The 26,876-nt window shown below is 42.1% G+C and overlaps 1 protein-coding gene and 1 non-coding gene across 3 annotated transcripts in view; one reads left to right on the top strand and one right to left on the bottom strand.

Annotated features, from left to right (window-relative positions):
• Window positions 1-2,652: 2,652 nt before the first annotated feature.
• On the bottom strand, window positions 2,653-2,725 carry TRNAV-UAC. The gene has a single exon. It is a non-coding gene; the product is annotated as a tRNA-Val (tRNA).
• Window positions 2,726-10,518: 7,793 nt separating this feature from the next.
• PPEF1 (protein phosphatase with EF-hand domain 1) overlaps window positions 10,519-26,876 on the top strand; it is a 71,139-nt gene continuing 54,781 nt past the window's right edge. Inside the window, exons 1-3 of one of the 2 annotated variants that reach the window (XM_048493820.1) lie at window positions 10,519-10,862; window positions 18,357-18,560; window positions 26,520-26,647. In XM_048493820.1, the coding sequence (XP_048349777.1) occupies window positions 18,509-18,560; window positions 26,520-26,647 (180 nt within the window). In that variant the 5' untranslated portion in view covers window positions 10,519-10,862; window positions 18,357-18,508. Of the gene's footprint in view, window positions 10,863-18,356; window positions 18,561-26,519; window positions 26,648-26,876 lie in introns of those variants that run through there. The other variant, XM_048493821.1, reaches the window with a different exon arrangement.

Raw genomic sequence — 26,876 nt, 5'->3', positions numbered from 1 at the left:
ATTAACTTAAGCACGGACTCATTAAGCACCTTATTCTCTTTAGCTCTTAAGGGTTTACTACTCCATAGTACGAAGACAACTGCTATTTTGCTATATTCATCACACTTCAGTTTTGAAGGAAATGCCAAGCATCAATCTTATTTTAAAATGATCTGAGCACAAAAATCTAACTGCTTATATGCAAAAACCTTGGGGTTTATTCCTTTTTACCATTTGGTGGGTTCCCTTTTTCTAAACCCGCCCCCCCCTTCTGTACCCAAAAGTGTCTTCAACCAAAATATGCACATGAATTATCAGGCACTGAATTTGCCTCATGTCATGGATTCACATGGAATGATCAAAAGCTGTTTTCAGTGATACAGTGCACAACCCCGGATCCGTAGAATAGATGTAACAGGTGTGGGTAGCTGGCCTTGCTGCGGAGTTTGGCAAGAAAGGGCATAGTAACACTGCTTTGGGTCTCGTTAGAAGTGTGCTCCACAATAGGAAAGGAAAAGGCTTCCAAATTTTAAAAGAACATTACGGCGGCACAAATTCAAAGAATGCAGGAGATCTGTTTAGGCAAGGAGGCTTGTTGTAATTTGCCATTTAAAAATAATTGTCCTTTGATGAGTAATCTAGCGCAGGGCTTGTTCCCTGAATGAGCATACAACTATGATGACAAAAAAGTACAAAGATGATCACAAAATGAGCATCACAGCCATTCAAACCCAGTAGTATGATTCTCTGCCCAAATCATGAGTTTTGAGATAATCTTTCCAGCTGATTTCAATTGTCCCTGTGAGACAAAAGCACAAAGTGGCCATTGCTTTCAAGAAACCTCATGCTTAGCAAAACGGTGTATGACAACTTTTCAAAGCTGGATTTAGATTCAAAATCCAGCTGAGCCATTGACCTCAAGGGTGACATGGGTCCAATGGCTATCTATCTTCCTATCCTACCTAAGGGTCGTTGTGAGGCCATCAGCAATGGACAGGTGTCATATTCCCAGAGCTCCTTCAATGGATATGCCTTTTAATAAATATTTTCTGCAGCCATTTCCAGAAGAAACAGCTGCAGAAACAGAGTCACTGTATGTTTATAATCTCCAAACACAGCTATTTTGCAAGGGACCCTAATGTAATAGCATTTCACTGGCCATTTAAAGGCGCAGACACCTGATTTACCTGTTCCTCCTTCCCTATTCAAATGCTCAATTTTAGTTGAATTACAGATGAAACGAGTGGGGAGCCTTGCATTGAAAAAAAACCCCATATATATTGTTAGGGCTGCGGCGCTCTTGGAAAAGTGGTCCCCCACTCCCGATATCCAGCTCTTTCCCGATTGCCTCCCCTCTTCCTCCTACCTTTCTGTAGAATGGCCAGAAGCACTTGCAACCCTCTGATCCAACCCTGTCCAGGGGGCTGCTTAACCTGAGCTCAGAGCTAGAATTCTCCAAGCGATTTTATCAGAGCCAGCACAGCACTGATCAATTCTTATTTTTAACCGGGGTCACTCAGAAACACCCCAATTGCTCTCCCCAAGGCAAAGAACACAGAGGCTCTTTTGCAGCAGAGAGCAGGAGGATGTGTGTGATAGACAGGTGTCCCGCGGCGGCGCAGGTGGGGGGGGGGGGAGGGTCTGACCCTTGGGCAGTCCCGCGGCCCTCCAGAAGGAGCAAGGGGGTTTTCTGAAGTAGGAAACCTCCGCAATGGTACAGACGAGTAGGTTTGCCTGTTTTTTTGTTCAGCCGGGCTGTGAAATCTCACCCACCCACACATAGAGAGAGACACCCACCCCGCCTGCTCTGCGCTTTCTGCGGCACAGAGCCCGTGCGGGGGCGGCCTCCGCTGCAGCAATGCAATTATCGTGTCGGAGCCAGCAAAAGTGGGCGCGCGCGCGCGGGGGGGGGGGATTGTCTTGGCGCCTCCGCCTTTCTCCTCCTCCTGCTGCTGCGGGTGTTGCCCGCACCGGAACTCCAGTTTAGCATTCGTGGAGCGGGGCCCGGGAGAGCCGGCAGTCCTCGTGGCCGCTGCGCCTTGTCTCCAGCGCCCCGTTCTCCATCTGATGCTTTCGTGGGGTTGCTGGCACGTAGAAAGCGGGAATTTAGGGCCCCTTGGCACCACTCTTAATAGTTGTGCCGCAAAACCACCTGCAGCGCGCGTCCTGGGGTGACTTTTTTTTTTAAAGGCCTGGTTTTACTACAGTGGCAATCAATAGATCTGTCACATAGAATCTCGTTCTCCTTTGCATGGGATTTCTCCCACCTCCCTACTCCGAATCGGATTCTGTGAGCTGACATCTATTAGGGGGCAGGAGGGCGCGCTGCTTTGTGTAAAAACGACGAGGCCCCAAAAGGATCCGACTGAGAGCCATCAACCACTGAGCCTGGCTTTTATGGTTCCCGCTTTGAACCTCCCCGGAAAGTGGTTCACACTTTTGCTTCCCAGCAATTAACCAAAAATAACACTCTGTTTGCAGCGTCATGCTGTGTAGCTTAGTAACGCCTTGAACAAACTACTGCAGAAAGCGGTTATTCGGAACATTGTTCTTATCTCATGATTTTTTTCACCCGAGGGAAACCGGGAAATGAGGCGGAATTCAGAAGCCTTTCACAGTCCATGCAGTCATTTAGGGAGCGCTGAATAAATAGAAAGGAAAAGAATTTCCCCGTGGTTCCACTGGGGCTCGAACCCAGGACCTTCTGCGTGTAAAGCAGACGTGATAACCACTACACTATGGAACCACACGTCTAAAAGCTTTTCCGCCAATCCTTTTCTCTGGTATCTCAACATGTGCTTGTCTGATGTCACCTAATAATTCATACTCTCCGCCCATTTTCCGTGAAGGTGGAGACCGGAGTCCCCGGGACGGCCTGGAGTCCTAGGAAAGACTCATGATTTTCGGCTACGCGATGCTCTCTGTTCTTTGCAGTACTGCGTGTACGCGCCACCATCTGCTGTATCTACTTGGTAGACATATTTAAGTGGGAGGAGCAGCTGCGGGCACACGCAAAGCTTCCCTTTCTAATAAGATATGCACTTATGCTGAATTGCATCGACATGCGAGTCCTTCTCGGGAGCAAGAAATTACACATGCAAAATTTGACAGTTTACACAAGCGTTGCTGTTTCGAGCTGAAGTACGCTTTTCTCACAGAAGCAAAGTAGTACCGTAGTAGTGCCCCCAAAAGGCAAATCCGAAAAAATAATCCGGAGTGAGTTAGGAAATTTCTTGCGATTTGTATTTCACAAACGAGAAAAGGAAGGGCCAAGAACTATTATCTGTGCAGGTAGCCGACCAAATGCATCCGCAGAAGCGTCTTCGTCTTTAGGAAATGGCAGTTGCAGGAAATTCAACAGGGCGTGCTTCCATATTACTTTAGGAAAAGCTGCACCTGTTAGATGTCACACAACAGTTACAGGCACAGGCTCTACTCACGGGGAAACGTGGGCATCCCTTAAATTATAGGGCAGTAGAGCTGCCCACCCCCAGTACCTGCTGCTATATCTTCCATAGCAACTTGATTTATAGGTGATGTAATAATAATACTTCTTCTCTCCATGCTGTGGAAAGTTTCACCTATTAATTTCTGCATATCAAGCCACTTCAAAGGGCACAGTAACTGATCAGGCTGTTTCCTGTCCTCCTGCCTCCAGTGTTGACTCTGAACCTCAAAGGTAAATACATGTTTAAATGACCCCATTGCCCTTTGCTTGTCTGCAATAGATAAACTGCCTTCTAATCCCTCTCCCTTTCTCTATTATGTAATAATAAAATTAGTTAAAAAGAACCCCCTGCCGAAAAGCAATGCTATTTCACCAAAGCAAGAGTCCCCAACACAGTTTGTGGCACCCACAGTGTTTTTAGAAAGTGGGTATACTATAGCTAGATAGGACTTTTGCCCGGCAAGGCTTCTGATGGATTGTTTGAGATTTGATTGGCTTTGCAGATTTTGTAAAATACTGCTTTGGCAGCAGCGGTCGCATCAGCACAAGAATCCATGCTGTGTTAGTAAAGTTCAGCTGTGGCAATCATTCTGTGGCTGGCTCTGCCTCCTGTGGCAACTATTTTGTGGCAGCCATTTGTGTGTGTGTGTGTGTGTGGACCATGCTGAGTCAGAATTTCAAATAAACCGGCAGGTTCAAAAGATTGCTACCTCCTGCTCTAGAGTCATCTCAGCTCTATTCACATGGAATGATAATGATTATGTAGAATATTTGAGTGCAAGACATTTTGTTCCGCATTGTTGACCAGATCAGTAACTGTTTCTGCAGATGTTTTTGTATGAAGAACCAACAATACATGTTCTCCCCCCGCCCCCACCCCCCGTTAATCTGTTTTTGGTGCCCTGTACTTGGCTAGGTCAGAGTGGGGGAGACCCAAGCCAGGTTCAACAGTGAACAATAGGTTTATTCAGTGGTAGGATCCAAAAATTTTAACAACAGGGTCCGATGGTGGTGGGATTCAAACAGTGGCGCCGCCGCACACACGCACCTCCAGTCCCTATTGGGCAGGGAAGTTGCTTTAGTAACCCCCTTCTCGGCACTCAGAAAAAATTAGTAACCACTTCTAGAGAAGTGGTGAGAATTGATTGGATCCCACCTCTGGGTTTATTACTTAAGAGAATCAAGACCCTAACTCCTCCCTTGGGTCTATCTACATCAGAGTACTTGCTTGCCTTGAGCAGATTTGAAGCTGTAGACTGTGTCTTCTCTTGGCTGCTTTCAAGAAAGTCCACTGTGTCTTGCTTCCTTTTAGTTCTTTCAGTCTTTGTCTGGTTCTAATTGCTGTTAATCTTAACTTGTGCTCTATGGACCACCATATACGTCACAAATATTCCAGTCTCCAGCTACCCATGGCACCTTGCTCTGACTGACTGGTAAGAGCTAAAACAGGGGATTGCTGGGTAAAAAAGGAAACTGCCTATTGGGAAATGTCTTAAAAGGGGCAGGGGCTAACTAAAATACCCTCCCTTAGAAGACTTAATAATGAACTAAAACCGTGCTAACTATGGGAAAACTAAAGCTTAATGGGGAAATAACAAAAGCCTCCGTGGGGGCATAACAATACACGCTATCTACATGTAATGGTACCTTGACCCAGCTTGTTTTGTATTCACAATACATAAAATGACAACATATTATTTTTCTGTGTGTTTAGATAAATCTCTATTTTAAATGCTGTTTTTAACTTCTTAATTTTTTAAGGTTGAAAAGTTTTAATATATTACAGTTCTCTACCTTGGGGACCCTGTTTGAGTGGAAGGGCAGGATAGAGATGTTTTAAATAAACAGTATATAAAACAAACAAACATAGTGAAGATCAACTTATTGCCTCTGAAGAAATGGACTCTAGTCCATGGAAGTGAAGTCTATGCTAGAATAACAATATGTTAGTCTTTCAGGTGCCACAAAGATTCCTCTTTAATTTGCTAACATGGCTACCTGCTGGATTTTTTTCCCTCCAGTATACATTTGAAGCAGAGTCTGATGTCTTGTCAGCAGAGGGCTGACTGTGCTTGCTAGGTAGATTAACCATTCATGACTTTATGTGCTCTCCTGATCTGTTGATGATTCTTGAATTAAGACTCTGCCTGTACCTGTTCAGAAGCATGACAAAATTTCTCATTCTCAAGAAGAGCTATATATTTCCACACTAATGCTTAGACACCATTTGTCTTATCAATAAACCAAATACCTGCTGTTTGTAAAATAATAGAAATTGTGCATTGGGACATATAAAGAGGACTTACATGCAACAGAAACAGTGTAATCACTGTGAAGGGTATCCATATTGAGATTATTGGTGATCGCTCCATTCCAAACATACACAACTATACACCACCCTGGATAAACTACTTATATTTGTTTAAATCAGGGGAAAGGTAGACTTTATGTTTTGGAACTACTTATTTTTTTTAAAGAGCCTTGGAAGTGATCAGTCACACAGTGGCAGTTCAGCTAGTCATGAAGTGGTTGTATAAACATAATTAGTGTTTCAGGTATATGTCTGCAGTGCTTTATTCTGTCGTTCCTCCAAAGCAAACCCCCTTCTTCCAAATTTTAATGCCCTGCAAGGAAAATATATATAGTTGGCACTAGGGTTGCCATCTAAAGGTTAGGACATTTTTGGACATTTGGGGACAACGTTTGGGGAGGGTGGAGTTTGAGGAGGAGATAGACCTCAGTGAGGTACAGTGCCATACAGTCCACACTCCAAACCAGCCATTTTCTCCAGGGAAACTGGTCTCTGTTGTCCAGAGATTAATTGTAATTGCAGGAGATTTCCAGGCTCCCCCAGGAGGTTGAGAAGCCTATGCTTACCATTGTGCTTTCCTTAGAAGAGACAAATAGCAGCTCCAGTGCAGGGTGAAAGAGTCAACAGCATGCTTCTTTCTCATCCAGGGAAAGGCTACCTGTTTGAATGACGAGGAGAATCAGAAAGAAGAGGTTTTGATGTTGTTTTCCCATCTAAAGGAAAAGTGTATGGATGCAGGGAACTCCTTCACAAGAAAGAGGAGAAAATCTTCTGTGGTAGCTTTAAAGAGATGAACAAGAAAGTGATTACAGCAACACTGGAAGAGGGAAGAGAACTACTTTCAGTTGCGTGGAGAGTTACTGGTGGAGAGTGACTGGTCACTCCCAGGTGACACTCTGTCTATACCTGGCTATATCTAAGGCTAGTAGACTAAGCCCATGTATACTTGTTGTGGGTTTTGTTTGGTCTTTGAGGTGGCCTAGGCTAGCCCAGTATTGTCAGATCTTAGCTGCTAAGCAGGGCTGGGCCTAGTTTGTACTTGGACTGGTGACCCCCAAGGAGTCTCTTGTATTGAAAACCTTACATGGTCACCATAAGCTGGCTGTGACTTAATGAGGGAAAAACAACTAAAAATATCTTCTCAGTTGCTAATCAATTAAACAAAAACGACATGATATGCTAAGACAGAACAGTTCAGTCATGCTTAGCTTTTTAGCACTTAGAATGTACATTCTTGTTAAACAATGCAGACAAATGTAATGGAAAAGATGATAGCAAAGCTGTTTTGCAACTTCTCTGGTTACAAAAGCTAATAGGAGTGCTGAGGCAGCTTGAGAGCTAGCACATGTATTGTGGCACAAGCTGGGCTGGGGTTTCATCAGATACATGAATTGCATCGTCAGCCAACAGCAGACGCACTTCAGGGCCATAGAGGGAAAAAATTGTAAGGAGGAGTGGGGTCAAAAAGGCAATGTAATGCAAGAGGTACAGCCTGTGACATTTCAATGCAAGGCTCAAATGCATACAAGATAAGCACAAGGACCATTCACAGGCGCAGTAATAGGTGATAACACAATCTTGCTAGACTTGCTACGTTAATTTAACACCTGTAGTGTAATACAAACCCATAATTGCAACTGACTCCTCATTGGTAGTGTAAAGCCTAGGGACCTCAGATAAACTAATTCAGGGTATGGCCTGAAGCCTGGCATATACGATTGCCTTAACTCAGTTAGTCTGGTCTGGTTGGGTAGACCGCATGGGAGCCTTGTATATTCTGCTTGAAGTTCCATATAAGAAATGTGGGATAAAATGTAACTGATGAATAACTCAGCAGTTCAGTACTGAAGTCATCCTTTGATGTCTTTGACTAACAGGGACTTTCAGGTCAGCAACAGAATGGAGATGATATTGCAGTCAACTGACTGATCAAATTGTAAATTATCAGTTAACAACTAATTATTTGATTGCAGTAAAAAAATTGCTCAAAGGCAAGTGTGTTCTTATGAATATTTACCTTTTTATTTTATTGTGGTGCTATTTGTTAGGAAGTCTTAGCTGGAGAGCAGCTTTCTGAATTGGATTTATGGACAGGCAAAGCAAACCACAGTTTAGGGACCTCAGATTATAAAGGCACTCTAAATATGAAGAAGAACAAGAAGAAGCTAAAATTACTAATTACTTTCTTTGAGTAAATCTATGGGACCTCTTAAACTTGACCTAATTTAGGGCATTGCCATGTCTTAATCTGGTCCTGGTTACATGCCCCATGGGCTGCAGTTAAGACAGATATAGCAGCATTACAAAACTTTTTGGGATAGCCGCCCACTTTAACTAGGGATTATTCAGTTTTCACAAATAAGTTGTTTGACATTCATACTTAACTTTGAATACTTATTCTCCATACAGTCCACCTCCTCATATTATTTGCTTATAATTAAAAACAAACAGCATTTCAAATAGTTTTGTGTTTGTATAATGGTAGCTGGCCAGAGAGCCATTTGTTTGGTCTACACTCACAATTAATGGCTTACTTGAATTTTGTATGGCCTGATGCCATTATTATTAACAGGTTGAACATAATTTAAAATCCATGGCACTAAAGTCTATGTACTGTTTTTGTGGCTGTACACTTGACATCATTAATCATATTGGTGCATGTTTGGAACTTACTGGACTGAACTGTAGTTCTCAGGTGGCAGGGCAACAGTCCATGAATCCAATTAATATAAACAAATGAACACAAACATGCTTAGCCTTGGGAATTATACAGGGAGGCAAAATGAACGAAGCCAGAACACTAGAGAGATGAGGCATGCAGGTTTTCCCCACTCCAGCGAGATCAGGATAACCAAGGAAAACACTTCTTTTTAAAATTAATTTGCCCCCCCCCGGGTGCTTTTGAAAAAGGGGAGAGGGATAACAGCCATTGCAAAGACATGCCAGAATGCACATGAACAAAATAGTTGTGAACACTGAATCAGTCAGGTTAAGTAGGCAATTAGAAAGTTTCTGAAACTACAGAAGCAAGCCACACAACTATGTATCCTTCATGACATGATAGTGCTTCTTAATGGTAGTGGGTACATATTCTGCAAGTGCCTCGAGGGCTCTGGTCAAAGAATGGACAGGTGTGGCAGGGATGGACTCAGCTCAGGGAAGGTGGTCTGTATGCAGGATCTTGGTGAAAAATGTGTTTTTGTTTGGAAAAACAAGAGAGAAGGAGAAAACTATCAGTTAATGTCTTGGAGAGTAGCCCCCTTTTCTCTCTCTCACTGGGGAAGGGATGTGGGGTGGTGGATCTGTTGCCCTGCATGGGTGCATCCATTCTGTGCATCCACCTGATTTCTCCCTCTGCCAGGCCCCGTGGGTCTGGACCATGCCCCCCTGCACCTTACTTACCTTAGGCAGCACGGTGGCAGTCTCAGGCAGCCTACCAGGGCCGGGCCTGGCAGGGCCAAGGGGCACCAGACGGTGGCACCACAGGGCTGGACAGGGCCAAAGGGGGAAGGAGAAGGGGTGTGCGGGGCAATTTTCTGCCCTCACATGACCTAACGGCAGCCCACCCGGGATGTTTGTCCCCATCCCATCCCGTTATAGCTACGCCTCTGGGTGGGAGAGCAGGGAGCATAATACTAACATTACTAAAAGTGATGATCATTCGTTATCAATTACTGATGCTGTGAATGGTCACCACTTATATACATTGCATATCCTTGAATATCTTGATAGAAATGTTACATTGCTTTTTGAAGCTGCAATTTACAAGTTTCTCTATGTTCACCTGGTTGTATATACTTGCCAACTGCAGATACAGTTAATAAAAGGCTTTTGATGAAACTGATATCACAATTTGTGTCTCAGAATCAGATCCCCAGATACTCCAGACCCAATACGAGACTACCCCTGAGTCGCAAATTGTGATGTCACAATGGTCCCTAGTCGAGTTTATGCCACAATAAATACTATTCCTTAACATGTTAGAAGGCTCCCTCCTAGTTTTGCTGGAACAGACTAACATACCTTGTGACAGAAACAAACTCATATCAGTTCAGCATAGCTATATTTCCAAGACACTTTTGGTGACCAATAGCTGCTTCATCCTTAAGTATGTTCCTACTGCGTGGTAGCAGGCAGTGTGAAAGCTGTGTCTCACGGGGAGGAAGTGTGCTTGCCATAGTGTTTGATGTCAACAAAGAGAATGTTAACTTGGAAACTGAATTCATGTCTGTTTCCTCAAGTTGCATGTTATCATGATCCTCTTTATAGGCAACTTGAGATGAAGGTTAAGTCTTTTCTTGCTCTCATTCATGTAGGCAGTCCTTCATGAAAGCGGAACAATAAGTATAGTTTAGTCCATCCAGTCAAATAATAAGCTTTCCCAGGTCAAGGGGCAGATAGAGCTAAGCATCATTTTTCTGTATTTTATTTATAGTAATCTTTATTGAATTGCTATCCAAAACGGTGCTGCTCTTTAGGATGCAGGGGTATTTTTCAGTAAAATAAGTACTTTGCATTGGACCAGGATTCATCTCCTACAGTACTGTGTTTTTATGCGTGGCCAGCTGGAAGTGCTGGTTCCTTGTATTCAGAGGTCTGCTGCTTCTGGAACATATTACTAATTTAACAGAGTATTGTTTCTTTGTTTTTCTTTTTTTCTTCCTTACAGAGTTTGCTCCCTTTTTTAATGCATGAGCCTCCCATTTTTTATGCTGGGGTTGTAAAAATCCAGAGTTGTGCTTCATCATCATTATAATGGCTGCCAGAGACCACGAGACTCCTGATACGAAGCAGATAACTTTAGCAGTTCATTTCTCTGCCTGAGATTCAGGGAGTGTGGTGACAACAGAGGTCCAATACAATAGTGTGACTGCCGTTCTATAGCTGTCGCACAGAGCTCTGGTATCAAGCTCAAACAGAGAAACTAGATGTTTGTAATCCAGTCATTTTCAAAGCAGGGAGCTTAAGAAATTTTGTCTATGTAAATTCTAGGAGGGCACAAATGTGATCCACTGTGGAGAGAAGCAGAATATCATTTTTATGTCTCTTTGATGCAGTCTGCTGACAAGAGCTGGTTGACGACTCTGATGCTAACCTATTTGCTGACTGAATGGAAGGAAGCAGGTAATGTTTCTGTGTTTTTTTTCATAACATAAATTTCAGTTGTTTAAACATGCATGTATTGAGCTCACAAACATGCTTCTTTTGCATTAAATTCTTCTCACATCAACAGTATTTATTGCCAAGTAAATATCCTTAGGACATATAATTTAAAACAGCAGAAATCTTGGATTTGTTCTTTTCTGTGTTTCATAGAATTAACAGCTGCATGTTTATTGTCCTTAGTTTATGAAAAGGTTGGAGACACTGTCTTATTTACATTTGGAGGTATGAATACTGCCAAGTCTATATACTCCTATTTACTCAGTGCCATGGGTTGAGGACCAGGGACAACAGAATTCTTGACCATTTTATGTCAATGTGTAAGAGAAGGAATTTATCAAGAAAAGCTCGCATGGCCAAGTACTGAAGTAGTAAGAGAAGTTACTATGGCCAAAATTACCTGTTCTGTTAAAGGTACAGAAGCTCTGTTTTCTGTTACATTTGGTCATCCTTTTCACAATGAACTAATGAGATTTTAAAACATTAAGGATTATAAAATTTTAACATTTTTTATTCTTACCTCCTGTTATGTGCATTCTAGAATAGGTGTTGAATGTGGTATTGGATATAGTAACATATTTCATGTGTTGCTTATTTAACATCTCTTGCATCACCTTTCTTTTAAAAAAATATTCTAAAGCCAATTCTTTTCTCCAGGCTTTCTACAGAAAAAAAATCATATTCACCAAGAGAACTAATAATAAGCACAGAGATCTAGCTTTATCAATTAGAAGCTGTTTTGGGTTCGATTAAAATGCTGAGAATTGAATCTCTCACTTCAAGTTTTGCATTTTAAGCTTTTTCTTGCTCTTTCCTTGTTTATTTTTCTTAGCCCAGAAAGTCGGACTTCATTTCTAAAAAAGAGCAATGTAGACTTTCAAAGTTTATTTTGGAGGTCCTGTCCCCTCTAATCTGAAAGCATTTCCCTAGCAGAGGTATATGGGACCTGTTGGTAACTACTCTGTGGTAAAAAAATTATACTTTGCGCATATTCTGTAGCAAGAGTATATGCTATGTATTTATCATTTGTATCCTGCCCAAAGTAGCGTATGTCATTCTCCTGTCCTCCATTTTATCCTCACAGCAATCCTGTGAAGTTTGTAGAACTGAGTGTGTGTGATTGGTAGGGTTGCCAGCTCCTGGGTGACAAATACCTGGAGATTTTGAGATGGAGCCTGAGGATGGTGCAGTTTGGGGAAGGGAGGGACTTTAATGGGGTTTAATGCCATAGAGTTCACCTTTCAAAGTGGCCATTTTCTATAGATGAACTGATCTCTATCACCTGGAAATCAGTTGTAGTAGTGGGAAATCTCCAGCTACTATCTGAGGGGTGGCAACCAGTGGTGGAATTCAAATAATTTAACAACTGGTTGTTTACAAGCACCATTTTAACAACCAGTTCTGCTGAAGTGGTGCGAACTGGCTGAATCCCACCACTCGTGGCAACCCCAGTGATCACTCAGGATCACCCAGTAAATTGAAATGGTAGATTGAGGATTCAAACCTTGGTCTTCCAGGTCATCTGTCTGACACTCTGACTCTATGCCACAGTGGTTCTCTAAGATTACATATAGCTGAATGGGATGTGATAGCTTGAAGAAACCAGTGCCTCCCAAAGGTGAAAGGTAAAGGCAGTCCTCTGTGCAAGCACCAGGTCATTGATGCCCCCATGGGGTGATGGTATCCCAGAGGCGTATCTAGGAAAAATGGAGCCCAGAGACAAAAATCTGAATTTTCTGCCCTCCACCCCCATAGACCCCCAGATCTACCGCCTGGAGCCCATGCTGGCATCCCGGTCTACTGCCTGGAGCCCACGGCAGCATCCAAGCTTACTGCCTGGAGCTCACACCGGCATCCAGGTCTACCACTCAGAGCCACTGCTGCTGGCGTCCAGGTCTACCACCCGGAGCTGGTGCCGGCGCCCAGGTCTATGTGCACCCAGGGACATGGGTTACCCCATGTCCTCATAAGTGGTACACCCCTGAGGTATCCACATTTATGAGGCAGGCTGTTTACAGAGTGGTTTGCCATTGCCTTCCCCAGTTGTCTATACTTTGCCCCCAGCAAGCTGTGTACTCGTTTCATTGACCTCAGAAGAATGGAAAACTGAGGCCATTTCTGTACGGGCCAAAAACAGCACCCTAGGGACGGTAAAAACACCATCCCTGGGCACTGTTCACACAGCTGCTGTGGCTGCAGTGCTGCTCTCTCCCCCCCAAAAAAAAACAGTGGGGAAATGCTCCTTTCCTAGCTCGCTCAACGAGTGAGTTATTTGGAAAGTGGCGTCTTCCCACCAGCACTATGCAAAGGGCACTGCTGTGAAGGCGCTGCTTTTAGACGCTGCCTGTGTGTTGTTTGCTTACCTTTTCTTCCCTCCAAGACTCCAGAGGGAGAAGGGACACTCCCACGCTGCCCTCAAACCCCCAGGGATCAGAGGGCAGCGTGGGCGTGTCCCTCCCTCCACAGCCTTGGAAGGAAGAAAAGGTAAACAAACAACATAGACCAGAGGAAGCTCCATGCAGAGCCACCTCTACAGCTCGCAGCAGCTTCGGGATCGCCCGCATGGACCCATGCGAATGGTCCCGTGGCTCCACCAGCATGAATTATGCTGGTGGCCAGCCTTTTCTGCTGCCAGTGCAGAAACGGCCTGAGTCAGTCTTGAGCTGGCTACCTGAAACCTATTGGGATTTGTGAGCAGAGTGTTGACTGCAATATTGTAGCATACCTTTCACCACCACAGGGCTCTCAAAAGACCTTTTAAATTTCTCTGAGGCTGCCAATGCATTCATATCATATCCTTCCCTGGCTCTACATACCCAAAGATCCCTTCCCCTACTCTGTGAGAGCTCTGCCAGTGGACACACCCCTTGACAGAGTTAGATCAAATCTCTGTGTTCTCAGGCAGTATATCAACCACCAAACCATTTCTTTTAAAAACCACATTTACTTTTTACATTTTGTACTGCACTGTTAATAGTTCTCATGATTGTCTTTAGGGAATGCAGCACAACACAATACAAGAATCAAACTAACAGCAGCATTAAAATGGAACTAAAATGAGGGCTTAAAAAAAGAGTTCTAAACCCTACTAACATCAGCAATTAAATCCAACTGGATAATCAGAAAAGGCCTAAGCAGCACAGGCACATGCATTAGGCAAAAGTGGCACATAACCAATTTGCAAGGACCTAGGCAAGTGAGGAGCTGAAGCTAGATAACTAGGAAAAGAGGGCATGACTGGTTGCAGGTAAGGCATTCCATATGTAAAATGCCACAACAGGGAAGGCTATGTCCTTACTGGTAACCCATCCTCATTTTGACTAGTGGAGCTCTTGAAGCAATTGTAGGATATGCTCCTTCAAGTTAATGTCATTTTGAAGTTTCCAAACCATCTTCTGAGGATCCCAATGTAGAATCTGTTGTTGTAGGTTAACTGGAAGTAAGCAGAACATGTATAACAGAGGCCAAATTATACTCTCAAGAAATTGTTGCAGTAGAGGTACCAGCCAGTTAAAGCACTACACACCACAAAACATTGACATAACAAGGCTACCAAGCTGCAAATTTGCTACTTTGAGAGAATATGAGCCACATCCAGTTTTACAGTTAGTAGCATTATCAGCCAATAGTCCATCAGGGTTATTCAGATTTCATTTATTGGCCTTCATCAAGTTCATTGGCATCGCCAGGAATCTTGAATCTGCTGAACAGTATACATTCATGGTCATTACCGTACTAATGTTACTTACATTATCCGGAGTACCCATTCCAATGGTTTCATTTAGGTGTTAAAAAGCAAAGGAGATAAGATAGAACCCAGTGGGGCTCAGTAGCAAGTACCATGAAGTCAAGCAGTAATTTCCCTAGCGCCACTTTTTGGAATCATTTAGTTGGCACATTAAAACCACCAGAGTGTAGTGTCCCTGATACCCTGCTCAAGTGTCTCTGGTACAGAACAATACCAACAATTCTGGTACTGAACTCTGCCAAGAGATTCAAGAGAACCAATACTTCCTTTGTCTCTTTTCTTTTGGTGAAGGTCATCCACCTGGCAACCAAAACTGAGTCCAGTCTTCTTACTCTAAATGACCTTAGGAAATTACTTAATTACTGTAAGTGCATATCTGATTGGAATGAAAACAATGTTCCATATATAAATAATTGCCTCAGATAAAATCAACCGAAGTTATAATAATACCCTGTATAGTATTCTTCTACTCAAGAAGCTGTAGAAGAGTAGTCTTACCACTCTTATAAAATGTCAGATTTTGTCTGTTTGTTTTTCTGAAGCGGCAGCTTATTTTTGGTCGTTTACCTGAAAAGGATTAGGGCATTGTTAATTATGTAAAAAGCCAAACTGCAGTAGATAAAATACCCTATTAGAGCAGGAATCCTCAGAGACTACCCAATGGGTTCGCCAACATTTGGGCAGTCCCACGCCTTTGTCAGCACATAATTGCATCAAGAGACACTGCCAATCAAGACCATTCCCCTATGCAAAGCTGAATGAACATTTAAGGAGTTGATCAGCAGCAGAGTTTCTTCCCAAGGAACTTCAGTCAGACAACCCAAAGTGTCTGGTTTGGTTACCTCCCCCTTACCTAAAATACTTAGGGATGCCTGCCAATCTTGTTAAACATTATAATGACCTAATTATAATGTCACTTTAGGGCCTGACTAGTCTAATCTAGTTGGCCTATTTGATTCTAAACTCTTCCCCACTATCAGTAGGAAGCACCACCAGAGTGAAAAAGGGACTGACTCAAGGCTAATTAAAGACTGACATCAAAATTCCTGCTGAACCCAGAGCAACCAATGAAACCCATGCTGTAGGAGCGTGGGTCAGCTCCTCCAATGAAAGGGCAAGAAGGTGAGAGAACAGCTTTAAATAGGCATGACAGGTTGGGCAACATGTTATCTTGCCCACCCAGAAGTCTGACTCTTTCCCTTTTTGAAGCTGCAAGGTGGGCACCAAAAATGGCTCCTGGTGAATGTAGGAACTGATCCTATTATTCGAATCAGAGCTCTGGAGTTTACTACCTATTGTGCCAGTAGTTTGGTTATTTGACATCTATATCATATCTGTTGAAAACAGGTCTTCAGAATTCAGAGACCTTTATTAGGCACATGCAACAAAGGGACAGAATAGAAAAGTAAATCCAGTAAAAAAACAGTAAAGGTAATGAGAGCAGAAGCCAAAGATACCTAGTTCAAAACACATAGTAAAAATTTGGCTATTGAAAACAGGTAACATTCAGGATTCCAGGAACAAATTCTAAAATAAGCATACCAAGTGCTATTCTATACTGGACGACAACCATTTTGAACACAAATGTCACAATCCCACAAAGAGTTACAGGCCTGCTTAAATCTGCTGGCTTTAGTAAGTTTATTAGCAGCATAGTCTAAGAAGGATCATGGACCTCAGAGCTTCTAAGGCCTAGGTTCCCTTATTTGTTTGGTATTTCTTATTTATATAATAAGGAACAATGCTCATCACATACAATAATATAATTCACTGTTGTATCATCACATGAATTATTTTTCTCTTTTTTTCATTCAATAATCTAAACTAAACCTTTTCTCTTTTTTCATTCAATAGTCCTTTCAAAGGTGTATCCACATTCATATAAATCCAAGTTCTTGCAATTGATAACAAAGTTCAGTCATAAATATTGCAGTCTTCAATTCATTGCTGGCAGGAACGCATCGCACGAAATTGTGCTCTTCGGTGCCTTTATCAGTGCCAATTTGCCATTTACTTGTACATGAGGTGTTCTATAGGTAATCTGTCAATGGATATTACATCATATCAATTCATAGCTCATTTCAATGTCTTATTGAATCCATCACTTATTAAACACATATATATATACAATTATAACATACATATATACTGAAATGAGCAATTATTAAGCTCACTAATGTTATTAGTTCCACTTACAAACGCTTTCCAAGAAGCTGTTAGATCCTACCACACCTTCCTCTGGTAGCTGACTCTCTCTGGTTGAAGCTATGTGCACAGCTGATAAGTAACACCTGTTCAGTGTTCTTAAAGACACAGTATTAAAGATGACAAGAAAAATCCAATGACCTGTTTAATCCAATGGAATCTGTTCTAAACTTATATATGAGACGGTTTTCTGCTTGGAGGATAATTCTGTCTAAATTCATGTGAGGAGAATCTCCCTGAAATTGCTGTAACGCACAAAAACGGAGGTCAGTGTCCATATGGTTATGCGTCAAAAAATGTTCCACCAGTGGTGCTTCCATTTTTTTAGCCCTGATACAACTTCTGTGTTCTGACACTCTTAATTTTAAGGGGCGTAACGTTTTTCCCACGTACATTTTAGGACATGGGCACATAATCGCATACACACATTTATCTGAGTCACTTTCTATTCCTTGGCTCCATCTTCAACCAAAAGGCAGACTGTAACCCAGAAATCAGAAGGAGAAGGAAACTGGGAGGGGCAGCCACAAAGGAGCCAGAAAAGATTCTTAAGTGTAAGGATGTGTCACTGGCAAAGAAGATAAAGTCAATTCATGGAATAGTATCTATTGGTATACATAGGTGTGAAAGTTGAACAATGAAGCAAGTTAACAGGACAGAAGTAGATTCCTGTGAAATCTGGTGTGGATGGAGAGTATTATGGGTACTGTGGACGGCCAAAAAGACAGCAGGTTCTGGATCAAATCAAGCCTAAACTATCAATTGAAGCTAAAATGACTAAATTGAGTATTTCAATCTCATTATGAAAAACAAGAGTAATTGGAAAAGCTTAGTAATGGAGCCAGAGCTGCTGGAAAACATGGTCACGTCCCTACCTGTCAGCTGGGCTGCAGGGGCAGAACTGCAGCCTGTGCTACAGCGTAACATGAGTGTGTCCCTATCAGGTGAGCTGCAGGCTTGATGTGGTTGTGCCTTTCAGACAAGCCCCTGATCATCAGCTGAGCTGTGAGAAGGCTTCCTGGCACTGGTTGGGTGCATCTTCATTGCTCGTATTGAGCATAGCAGACCCTTTCGGGGCATCCTGTGGGGGTCCTCAGAGCAGTGAGTGGAGGTAGCCACTGGGATGGAGAAGGGTGTCCTACTCAATCACAGAAAATCCATAACATCTAAAGCTCTGTCTGTAAAAATGGCATCTCTAATAATAGATGTGTAAACTGAATTTATTTAGAGTATTTATATACCTCACATTTTTCTGAACAAAATCAGAACCTAGATAAGCAGAAGCAATCTGAAGAGACTGAAGGTAAGGATTTCGGCCATGAAAGCCTTCAACAATACATTAATCTGAAGAGATTTTATATCTTAATAATTATGCAGAATAGCTCAGTGTTGCTGTGCTCATCTTCCACAGACCACAATATGTTCATAATGGATGTTCATAACCCTATTGTTGTTAGACAGAAATATTTGTTGTCCCATTTTGGTCTCTCTTTTCTCATTAGGGCAAATGGAAGAAGCGCATCTCCCTGGCACTGTATTTTGTAGTACAATGAAAAGTTTATAAAGCACAAATGCCACAAATGGCAGCAGCAGCACTCTCTCAAAGAGAACCACTATCAGCACCTGTGAGGAACATGTAATCAGATGCCCAATCATGGGATGTGGCACTTCTGTTACAAATAGCCGGGTTAAAAAATCAGAGAGAGGTAAGGCCTGATTACACCTTGGTCATTCTGAGAACAAATATAATGTAGTGGGTAGAGTGTTAGTTTTACATTTCCCAACCTCCAGGTGAGGCCCAGAGTTCTTGCAGAATTACTACTGATCTCCAGAGCTCAGTTCCCCTGAAGGAAATCCATCTCTGAAGGAAATTACATCTTTGGAGGGTGGTGTCTTTAGAATCTTATACTTTCTGAGCTGCTCTCCTTTCCAACTCTGTTCTCCCCTGGCACCACCCAAAATCTTCAGGAATTTCCCAATCTGGAGATGGCAACTATAATTGGCCTGCAAGAGCTGATTTAAATCCCTCCCTAGTCTGCTACGACATTCATATATGGGCCATCAGTGTAGTATTCTATATACAACAATGCATGCAGAGAGAGAAAGTAGAGAGTGTCTCAACTCTGGCCTTTGATGCATGGCTGTAGTATTTACATGAAAACGAATAGTGTTCAAGCATATACAATATATGCCTGAAAATATATGCCTGAAAAAAAGTGTCCCCTATAGCGTTACTAACATCAAAGTGGGGTTTAGAGTTCTCCTGATTGACAGCTAATGTTCAGACTACACAGATCAGTTCTGCTGAGGAAATGGTAGCTTTTGGAGGCAGACTACACATGTTAGGAATCCTATCAATAAATAGGATTGCCAGCTTCCTGGTGGGGGCCTGGATATCTTCCAGAATTACAACTGATCTCCAGGCAATGGAGATTTGTTCACCTAGTGCAGGGGTAGGGAACCTGCGGCTCGAGAGCCGCATGCGGCTCTTCTGCCCTTGCACTCCGGCTCCACGAGCTGAGCCGCTGGCCCCATCCTTGCCGGGCGCACCAACTGCCCACAGCCGGCTGGGCCGCGGGCTTCCCCTCTTGCCCGCCTCATTGGAGCGGGGTGGGTGCTTTCCTGGTGGCCGGCAAGGCCGAGCCGCTGGCCTCATCCTTGCCCGCCCTGCAGGCAGCAGGGCAGACGCATCCATGTGCTTCTCAGAATGAGTGGAGTAAAAGGTAAAAAAACCCAATATATACAGTGTTATCTTTATTTTAAATGTCAAAAATTATTTGCGGCTCCAAGTGTTTTCTTTTCCCATGGAAAATGGGTCCAAATGGCTCTTTGAGTGTTAAAGGTTCCCTACCCCTGACCTAGTGAAAGGGGCTACTTTGGAAAGTGGAGTGTATGACTCTCCCTTCACCGAAACGTGCTCTTCCCAGACTCCACCCTTGCACATTTTGTGCGTCTAAGGCTTACGTTCAGTCTCCTCACAGCTTCAGTGCCAACTCCAGGTTGAGAACTTACTGGAGATTTTGGGAATGGACCTTGGGAAAGGTGGGGTTTAGGGAAGTTGGGGCTTAGCAGAGCGTTATGTCACAGAGCCCTCCCTCCAAAGCAGCCATTTTCTCCACGGGAACTGATCTCCATAGCATCAAGTTCAGTGGCAATTCTGGGAGATCTCCAGGCTGCAGCCTTACAGGTTGGCATATCTATGAAGTTGCAAGAACAAAATGAAGGCCAGGGGAAAACAGCATATCCCGAGGGTTGGATAAAAAAGTAATAAATAATGCTGTAGTGTGATAATTATACTGCACTATTTATTGCAGTAGATTAATTCCTTGATACCAGGCACATTTTTAGAAGGCCTTTATTGCCCTTCAGTGGACAAAAAGGGTCAGAGAGCAGCCTGAGAAGAAGCAGGAAGAGTTTTACCTGTGACTGTTGAAGTGTCAAGCAGAAATTAATTAGACATGTATGTGTTTGGATAAGGTGCACTGGTTAAATTTCTTCCTGGGTACTCCAACTCCAATGTCAAATTGAAATGGAGGCTAATATCTGAGCAAGCATAAATATGTGGTACTATACACAACATGCTTAGAGCACACTTCGCTTGAAGTGGCTTCACTTATAGTTTCCATGTTTATTTCAACAGTTAATTTGTAAGTGACTTAACTCACCTCTTCAGTTGAAGATTTATTGACATTTTTGCATTTTTGTGATGTTTTAAGGAAACAGAGTGAAATACATCTCTTGTCATGTATTTTTAATAACTAGTTATTTTGCTTTAATTCAGAACTTTTAATGTCTGTATTTGATTTTCCTTATAAAATGTTACATTGTGTGTTCACTTCCTTCTTATTTTTAAAGGAGTATTTTAAAGGAAAAATATTTTTAAAGGAAAGACCAACCACAGGGCCATTGAAACTAAAATACTAACTGCTAATTTAATTTCTTTTGACTACAGTCTTAAAAACTGTCTACACATATAAGTACTGTCAAGTTGCAACTGATTTGTATGTGACCTCATCAAGGGGTTTTCAAGGCAAGTGAGAAGCAGGGAAGATTTGCCATCGCTTTCATCTGCAGACTCTTTTTTAGTAGTCTTGCTTTCAAGGTGATCTGAAGAGATCAGGCTACCGCTATACCATCCTGCCTTTCTTTCCTTAAAATACTTTACTAGGACTCACAGACCTGTTTAGAATTGCTTGCTTTGACTTTAATTGTTCCAAACAAGTTACAGTCTTGCATGACTTAATTGAAGCTGGGATAAATTGGCATACATCTTTCAGTTGCAATGCACTGTATCTGCTTTATGGGTCTAATTACTGGTCTAATTCCCTTTTATACTTTATTAAAGCTGGGAACCACAAAAGTATACGGGAATATTGGGTTGCACTAGTGGGAGCTGTTCGAGATAATTCATGGTTCCCTCACGTGTTTTCCCTTTTGTGCCTGCTTTTTTAGATTGTCGGCTTTGCTTTCATTTAGTTATTATTCTGGGTTTTATATTGCACAAACTTTTTTAAAAAGAAATTCTATAAATAATACTTGTAACATACTATTTATTAGTTATACTTGTTACCAAGCTAAGAAAGGTGTTCCAGGTGTCCAAGTAAACAATATCTTGTATTCCCAATCTTTTGAAGTTACCTGGGTACCCAAAAAGCATTTGGGGGGGGTCAAAGGTGAGTTTTCTGTTACCACCCAGTGTATTTACTATTAGTCCTGCTCTCAGTTGTGATTCACTGCTACAAACTTAATTATGACACTATATTTGGGGCAGAGGGGATGTGTCTTTGAATCCTTCATTTGGGTATAGATTGAGCATATTTAGATATGAATCAAGCTGTGTATTAAGAATGAGAAATAAATAAGCACAGTGTCTCATTATGGGGGCTTTGTTGCTAATTCTCTGCCCAGTTGCCTGCTATAATAGATTACCCCACAAGGCACTTTACATTTAGGAAGATGTGTAGTTTTGTGTAGACAATCAGTAACCTATTTCTGTAAGTCAGAAAAACAGTAAAGTGGCACCAGAGGCATGTAGAGTTCAAAAAAAGTTTTTTAAATTTATTTTCAAGGAAATTAAGGTAAATCAGAAAGGGTTTCAAGCAAAGAATCACATTAATAAGAATATACAAGAAGCTGTTTCAGAAAAGATATTTGTTTAGAAAATGTTTCAATATCTTTATACTGTTGTTACCAGGTTTGCACAGGCCACTAACTCCAGTGCCTTCAAACTTTGTTACAATCAGTTAGAAAAATATCCTAATACTCAGGGTGTGTTTTGTTTTCTGTTTGGAGCTCTTTAATAAAAGCACAGGAAAAACTTAATTCCTCACTTCAGTTAAGAGTAACAAACACAGTTCCTAACCCACTAACTCCTAGACTACCTCCCTTTTCTGAAACGTGTTTCACACAGTGCTCACCAGAGAAGGATCCTTTCTCTATTTTTGCTGATACCACCTTCAGTAGCTTCTCTGTCCCATATCTAGGTGGGTTCTCCTCAAAGAAACTAAACCAAGTCATCAGAGTGATTAATTAGGGTTTCTGTGTAATAGTTAACTATAGGTCCTTGGCACAGATTCCTTAATGTAAATCTGCCCTTATTGGCCCCTACTCAGAGTTGTTCAGTTCTCACAGAACTATAGCTCTCAGCCTCCAGAGCACAAATCTATATCAGAAAAACCACCCACTCTGACATTCAAAACACTTCTTCCCCTCAGCACCAACTGCCTTTGGGTTAAGAATATGCACCAGTTCTCTCTAGCCAATTGGGCTGCAGTCCTCATTAACCCTTTATGCTCTCAACATTCTAAGGTCAGAATGAGCCTAAGTGGCAGTATACATTACAACAGCAGTTATTCTGGGCTTCCAGAATAATTCATTTTTGTTCCACCCCCAATCAGACTGGGAGCTCCTCATTTTGCATAGTAATGTTTCAAAATTCATCAAGAGTAAGATTTATGCATTGTGTGTATAAATACAACCTGGATCTTGTAGAAAAGCAAAAGAGCACTGCTCGGCACAGATGACTGCTGAAAACCTTGCTCTTCTATATGTAAAGTAGATGAACCACACAGTCTGTAGGTTACTTGGAGTTGCATCCAGATAATCAATGTGGTGCAATGGCTAGAATCTTAGAACAAGATTCAGGATACTTAGATTTAACCTCTCCACCCTTAGTTATGAAGCTTATTGTTTGATCTTGAGCCATATTCACATTCTTGGTTTGATTTATTTCACAGAGCCATCCCACCCACTCCCGCAGGTTAAAATGCAGGTGGGGAGAGAACCATGTACTAAACCTGAGCTTTTCACATGAATGGCAGTATCAAAATGAGCCGTTCATATTTTTTAATTGAGTATGTCAATATGGTATCGAGTATCTGCATAAACTATGGTGCCTCACTAGTTTGTTGCATTGTTATCCATCTTGACAAGGCAGCATATAAATATTTGAAAGAAAGAAAGAAAGAAAGAAAGAAAGAAAGAAAGAAAGAAAGAAAGAAAGAAAGAAAGAAAGAAAGAAAGAAAGAAAGAAATTTTGACATACTAGGCAGTTTTCCTATATCACTCCTAAATCTTTCATTTGCCTCTGCTGGCTTAGTAAAACAGATCCTGGCGTGGTTGGCTTCTCAGAAACTGTTGGTTGAGGTAATTGACCCATGTCTCTTGTGTCTTAATTAATTGTATTAATGCCGAAGCTTCATTTCTGCTGTACTTTAGTGAGCATTGGAATAATGAAATCAAGTGCAGTGATAGTGATGTTCCTAGGGAACCACACTCTTTGGCAGGGATAACCATTCTAAAGGCATGTCAATGCTTGCTTAATAACTTAAGATCTGTGTACTTCTTGACATCCTGTTCAACAGCCACTCTCTAGAGGTTTTCTCCAAAGTTTTCTGAAATGCTAATACGTGCACCAACTTAATGGTAGTGGTAGAGGAAAATATTGCCAAGTTGCAGCCAACTTATGGCAACCCTGAAGTGTTTCCAAGGCAAGAGATATGTTTACCATTGCCTTCCTTGACATAGTTACCCTGCATAGTGATCCTGAACTTGGTGGTTTCCCATCTAAATACTAACCATGGTCAACCCTGTGTAGCTTCTGAGATCTGGCAAACACAGGCTAGCCTGTACCACTTCATAAATCAGTAAATACCACTGCATATGGAGGGTAGTGTGTTTTATTGGTAGCTCACATGCAAAGCTAAAAATATTTTTCTATATAAAATTTTCCTTTTGACCTATCATGCTGTAAATTTGTAACCAAATGTCATCTTGATACAGAAATATTGTTTTTTTCCTTTATCTTTATTAAGCTAAAATTTTCAACACCCCCTGCTGTTTGGGATCAAGGTCTTCTTCTTCTTCTTCTTCTTCTTCTTCTTCTTCTTCTTCTTCTTCTTCTTCTTCTTCTTCTTCTTCTTCTTCTGCTGCTGCTGCTGCTGCTGCTGCTGCTGCTGCTGCTGCTGCTGCTGCGACTGCTGACTGCTGCGACTGCTGACTGCTGCTGCTGCTGCTGCTGCTGCTCTCTCTCTCTCTTTTGAGCAACATTTTGTGACACAGATAGTTGGAAAATAGCAACAGTGGTAGTTAAGAAATAAATGTCAAAGTACATTGAACGATGCATAGTCCAGCAAAATGTTATCAAATTGGTAGGGAAATTTTGACTTTTAAAAAAAAGTTGAACCCATTGGCCTGTGAGTGAGTTTCTAATGGATCATAGGTTTAGAAATTTGGTGAGGAAAGTGTGGACTACTGGGTGTGACTTTTGGGGTGAAAGCATCCTTATTTCCCAGTTTTTTATCTTCTCCTAAACCAGACTGTCCGTAATCTGTCACATCCCTGGAGTGTTATTAAAGGGGCACATTTTCCAGAAGTGGATGAGTTGTTGGAAATCCATCTGTTGTGGGTATTCCAGGCTGTGTGGCTGTGGTCTGCCAGTTTTTGCTCCTAATGTTTTTCTCCATCTATGGCTGGCATCTTCAGAGGGAGGTCAAAGCAGCATGTGCTTCTCTCTGTGGCACAGTGTGGAGAGACTATATGGTAGGATATATATTTTGTCCATCTCACAGAAGTCAATTCTGCACAACATAATAATACTGGTTATAGTCGGTATTTAAAAATCTGGGTCTGCTTTATCTCGGTTTCTCCCTTTGCATGGGTTCCTGTTTCCATGAAGGAATCAAGTTAAGACCAGGAGGAAATACTCCGATTTCTTTCACATGAGCCCTGCTTTTTTGTTTTTACAATGCAGATGTAGCATGCATGCTTGAACATCCTTGGTGTGCTGCATTCTGATTGGCTCTCCCCCCCCCCCTCGGCAATTCTTCTGATTGGTAGATCTACAGCAACTGCAGGAAAACCAAGCAGGACACATATACCCCTTTCTCTAGCTTTGAAAAGGAGGTGGTGCAGTGAGCAATACAGCAAGCACGTTGTACTATACAGAGTAAAAACTTTTGACCGATATTGGACAGAGCCCTATGTCCCATCGACATTGAAAAGATGTGCAAGAAACCACAGCACGAGACACTCCCCCCAATATAATAAATAACATTTGACTAGTATTTGAGGTTGTCACAGCATGAGAGCATCCTACCAGGTAGGCGCTTCCCTGCCCCTCCCCCCCAGAACCCCATTGGGAATATGAGCCTGGAGCTGTGGGGCTGGGCTCTCCATGCTGTGGCTCAGCTAGTGAGTGACGCTTGACAAGAGCGAGTGGGTACAAGGCAAGTGTTAGTGCTTTCCTTCACAGGCTCGCTTGCCTGGCTCCCAGAAAAGCTTCCTGGCCCCTACCAGGATCCCACTGGGAACATGAGCTTGGAGCTGCAGGACTGGGCTGGCTGGGTTGCAACTTGGCTAGCGAGCAGTGCTTGGCGAGAGAGAGTGGAAACAGGGCAAGCACTCGTGATTTCTTGCATGGACTTGTTTGCTATTCCACACAGTAAAATCCAGCTGCAAAGTTAATTGAAAGTGGATTGAAAGTGCATTATTCTGCATGTGCAGAAGGGGCCAGAAAGAAACACATCTTATTGTGAGATGCCTCTGAAGATGCCAGCCATAGATGCAGGCAAAATGTTAGGAGCAAAAACTACCAGACCATGACCACACAGCCCAGAAAAACCACAACAGCCAGTTGATTTTGGCCATGAAAGCCTTTGACAATATGTTTGTTAGAAATCCTTGATCTGCGAGTGATTTCTGTCCCACATTGATGACTAATTCATGACTCCATAAAAAAACCCACAACCCTGTAGTATTCTCTGTAGGGTTCCATTTCTTTTTATCCTTCAAAATAATAGGATAAAAGGCCATTTGAGCATATGCATGCTCACATGAAAGTTACATGTGATCTCCATTCCTATTCATGTCTGACGAATTGAGCTTTGACTCTTGAAAACATATACTCTGAAACTCTTGTTGGTCTCTCAGGTGCTACTGGATTCAAATCTAAATATAATATATACAGTAATATTCTTTAGAAAATATTTGGAACTGTGCATGTAGGATGAATGAGGAAGTGATCATTCACCTCCAGTGTTTTAGAAGAACTGTTCGTGTAACATAGGCCAATGTACAGAATTAGTTCTAAACCCTAGTTCCTGAGAACTGTGCTACTCACTGTGTGTGATTAATCTTCTCTTTCTGGCCGCTTCATATTTTGGCAGCTATTAAAGCAGCTATTCTCATTCAGAGGTGGTATCGGTCTTATGTGGCCCGGCTGGAGATGAGGCGGCGATATGCTTTGAGTATTTTTCAATCCATTGAATATGCAGAAGAGCAAGCTCAGATGCAGGTTGGTACTGTGTGGAATTTCTTCAGCACAAAAAGCTAGAGAGATAGAACATGCTGCCTTTTCAGATGTCTTACGTAGTTTATAAATGTATTTTTATATTCATGTTCAGTGTTTAAAATGTGCACTTGGAAATATGCTAAACACCAAGCGGTTGGCAATTAGTAGCCAAAATATATATATTTTTAAAAATCAGACTTTATTAGTAGGCTATTTTGTAAGTTTAAAAAGT

The sequence above is a fragment of the Sphaerodactylus townsendi genome, linkage group LG04, assembly GCF_021028975.2.
Source record: "Sphaerodactylus townsendi isolate TG3544 linkage group LG04, MPM_Stown_v2.3, whole genome shotgun sequence".
NCBI classification, from domain to species: Eukaryota; Metazoa; Chordata; class Lepidosauria; order Squamata; family Sphaerodactylidae; genus Sphaerodactylus; species Sphaerodactylus townsendi.
This window is presented reverse-complemented; position numbering and strand designations above follow the sequence as displayed.